This window comes from Rhinichthys klamathensis, unplaced genomic scaffold, assembly GCF_029890125.1.
Source record: "Rhinichthys klamathensis goyatoka isolate OS25496 unplaced genomic scaffold, OSU_Roscu_1.1 h1tg000148l_1, whole genome shotgun sequence".
Lineage (NCBI taxonomy): Eukaryota > Metazoa > Chordata > Actinopteri > Cypriniformes > Leuciscidae > Rhinichthys > Rhinichthys klamathensis.
This window is the reverse complement of record NW_026606683.1, coordinates 373,094-375,319: the sequence shown is the minus strand read 5'-3', so window position 1 is coordinate 375,319 and position 2,226 is coordinate 373,094. Positions and strand designations below refer to the sequence as shown.

At 43.8% G+C, this 2,226-nt stretch overlaps 1 protein-coding gene across 1 annotated transcript; it reads right to left on the bottom strand.

Moving 5' to 3' along the window:
- Window positions 1-306: 306 nt before the first annotated feature.
- foxi1 (forkhead box i1) lies at window positions 307-1,886 on the bottom strand. Its single transcript, XM_056258061.1, has 2 exons — window positions 1,028-1,886; window positions 307-905 (listed from the first exon to the last, which is right to left on the bottom strand). Exons 1-2 carry the CDS (start codon window positions 1,656-1,658, stop codon window positions 391-393), a joined length of 1,146 nt encoding a protein of 381 aa, XP_056114036.1. The 5' UTR covers window positions 1,659-1,886; the 3' UTR covers window positions 307-390.
- Window positions 1,887-2,226: the final 340 nt, after the last annotated feature.

The following is a 2,226-nucleotide window of genomic DNA, read 5'->3' as shown; positions in this document are numbered from 1 at the left end:
CTCATCATAGAGCAAATAAACAGAAGCTACAGGCATGTCAGATATATGCACATTTTATTTACAAATCAGAAACATTCCAATTAAATAAAATATATCAACATTTCTTCTACAAAAAAAAAACTGCATCTCAGAAGGCACTTGTTTTAGTGGCCTAGGAAACAGACATGTAAAGTATCACAGTTTGGTGCAGAATTATCATTTAGTCAAGGCAGAATACATGTAAATGATGCAAACCCATGACAAATGCATCCACAAACCAGACAGGCCCCACTGAAATGAACTTCAAGCTGTGCAACTGAGGTGAAAGTGTATAGAAATCAAGTCTATTGTAAGAACAGTTTGGCCATGTACTCACAGAGCACATTAGAGGTTCGATGAACTTGAGCGTCCCTAAACTTCGGTTCCATCCCTGTTGTATATGAGATTATTGACACTGAAATGGTTGGAAAGCGAGTTGATCAAGCCACTGCTATTATGGGATGTTGGGTAGTAGTTGAGTCTGTTAGTGTTGAGATGACCGGGTTCTGATGGAGGGGCGAGTTCATGTCCAGACATGCCGTGCGTAAAATCCCCCAAGTGTCCAGAGCTGACGTCTCTGCTTCTGATCCCGTTGCTGTTTCCCGCCATTACCGAGTTCATGTTACCGATAAAGTTATTAAAACACGGGCTGTGCTCGGCGGACGGTGAGGGGGATGATTTGGGCTCGCTGGGGGTCGGAGAGTTTTGGAGACTCTGCGGGGACGCGCTCATCAGACTCGCCGTGTCCGCCAATTTGAGCGCGTCCTCGGATTTTACAGACAGGCCACTGGCGTTTCCATCAGCTCTTCTTTTTCTCTTCCTTCTGAAGTTGCCGTTATCGAACATTTTCTCGCAATTGGGATCCAAAGTCCAGTAATTTCCTTTGCCTTAAAAACAAAAAAGATTTAAAAAAAATGTTAGTGGGCAAATATGCACGCGAAACCAATTCTACATACAATTTAACACTAACTTATATGATCTATGTCGAGAAAAGAACGTTCTAACTTACCAGGGTCATCCTCATCCCGCGCAACTTTCTTGAAGCAATCATTTAAGGACAGATTGTGTCTTATGGAGTTCTGCCATCCGGCTTTGCTTTTCTTATAAAAAGGAAAGTTGTCGGCCACATACTGATAAATCTGACTGAGGGTCAGTTTCTTATCCTGAGTGTTCTGAATAGCCATCGCAATCAGCGCTGAATATGAGTACGGCGGTCTAACCATCTTGAAAAGTTCTTGCTGACTTGAAATGGAAAGCCACCCGAGATCTGCGCTTCCGAAGCCGGTGGGCGGAGGGAGAAACTGCCGCTGGTTCGACCCAAATCCTGACTGAATGTAAGACCCTCCGTTCGGGCCTGAGAGATACGGGGAAGAGCTGATACCTGGGCTGTTCATCCACAGGTAAGGGTTGGTTGTGGGCGAGGTGTAGTCGCCGAGTGCGTAGCTGGAAGGATGCGCAGGTGGCCTTTGCGCGTGGTGGTGGTGATGGTGGAGGTTCTGCTGGTACATGCTAAAGTTGGTGTCGCAGTACACGGTCATGTCCAGGATGTCCTGCGCGTTATGGTGCTGGTGGGGACTGGTCTGCTGGCTCGACGGCTGCTGTCCAAACGCGTTCATAATCCGTTCTCCCTCTAGAAACATGAAGCGAGCTGAGTTTCGCCGATCAAACCTGCTGAATGTGCTCGTATCTGAGGGTTTACCCTAGAGTGTCCGAGTAGGCATCAGGGGAGGGTTATTTACCTGTGCAGTGAATGAACTGCTGGTTGGCAACCCCTCCCACTGTCACACTTCTCCTCAATTAACTTCATCCAATATGCGTCGAGATCATTCATGTGATAAACATTTGGGATTCAAGGCAGCTGAACACAAAGTCTGTTTAAAATACAAAAGCAAAATGATTTATCTAAAGAATATCTAGCCCTATATATATATATATATATATATATATATACAAAGCAGGCTAAATAAAATTAAATCAGAAGGAAATTGCTGGTTGTCACACTTTTAACTCCATATAGAATATGCTCAGTGTAGATCAGTTTATTCAAGCCTTAACGCATTGACTAACCAAATAAACAAAGCTGTATAACATTTTCCTTGTGATGCGCAGTAAAAAAATATAGTGGGGCATGTTGTCATTGTGCTATTTTTTATTTATTTATTTTTTTTACACAGGAACCTGTCATTGAAATAGCATAACCGGTTGTAA

What these genes read in the sequence shown, in the direction of transcription:
- foxi1 (XM_056258061.1), bottom strand. Translation starts at nt 1,658, where the DNA reads ATGTTTCTAGAGGGAGAACGGATTATGAACGCGTTTGGACAGCAGCCG. An exon ending in GCGGGATGAGGATGACCCTG is followed by an intron (nt 906 to 1,027) that starts GTAAGTTAGAAC and finishes TTTGTTTTTAAG; the next exon opens with GCAAAGGAAATTACTGGACT.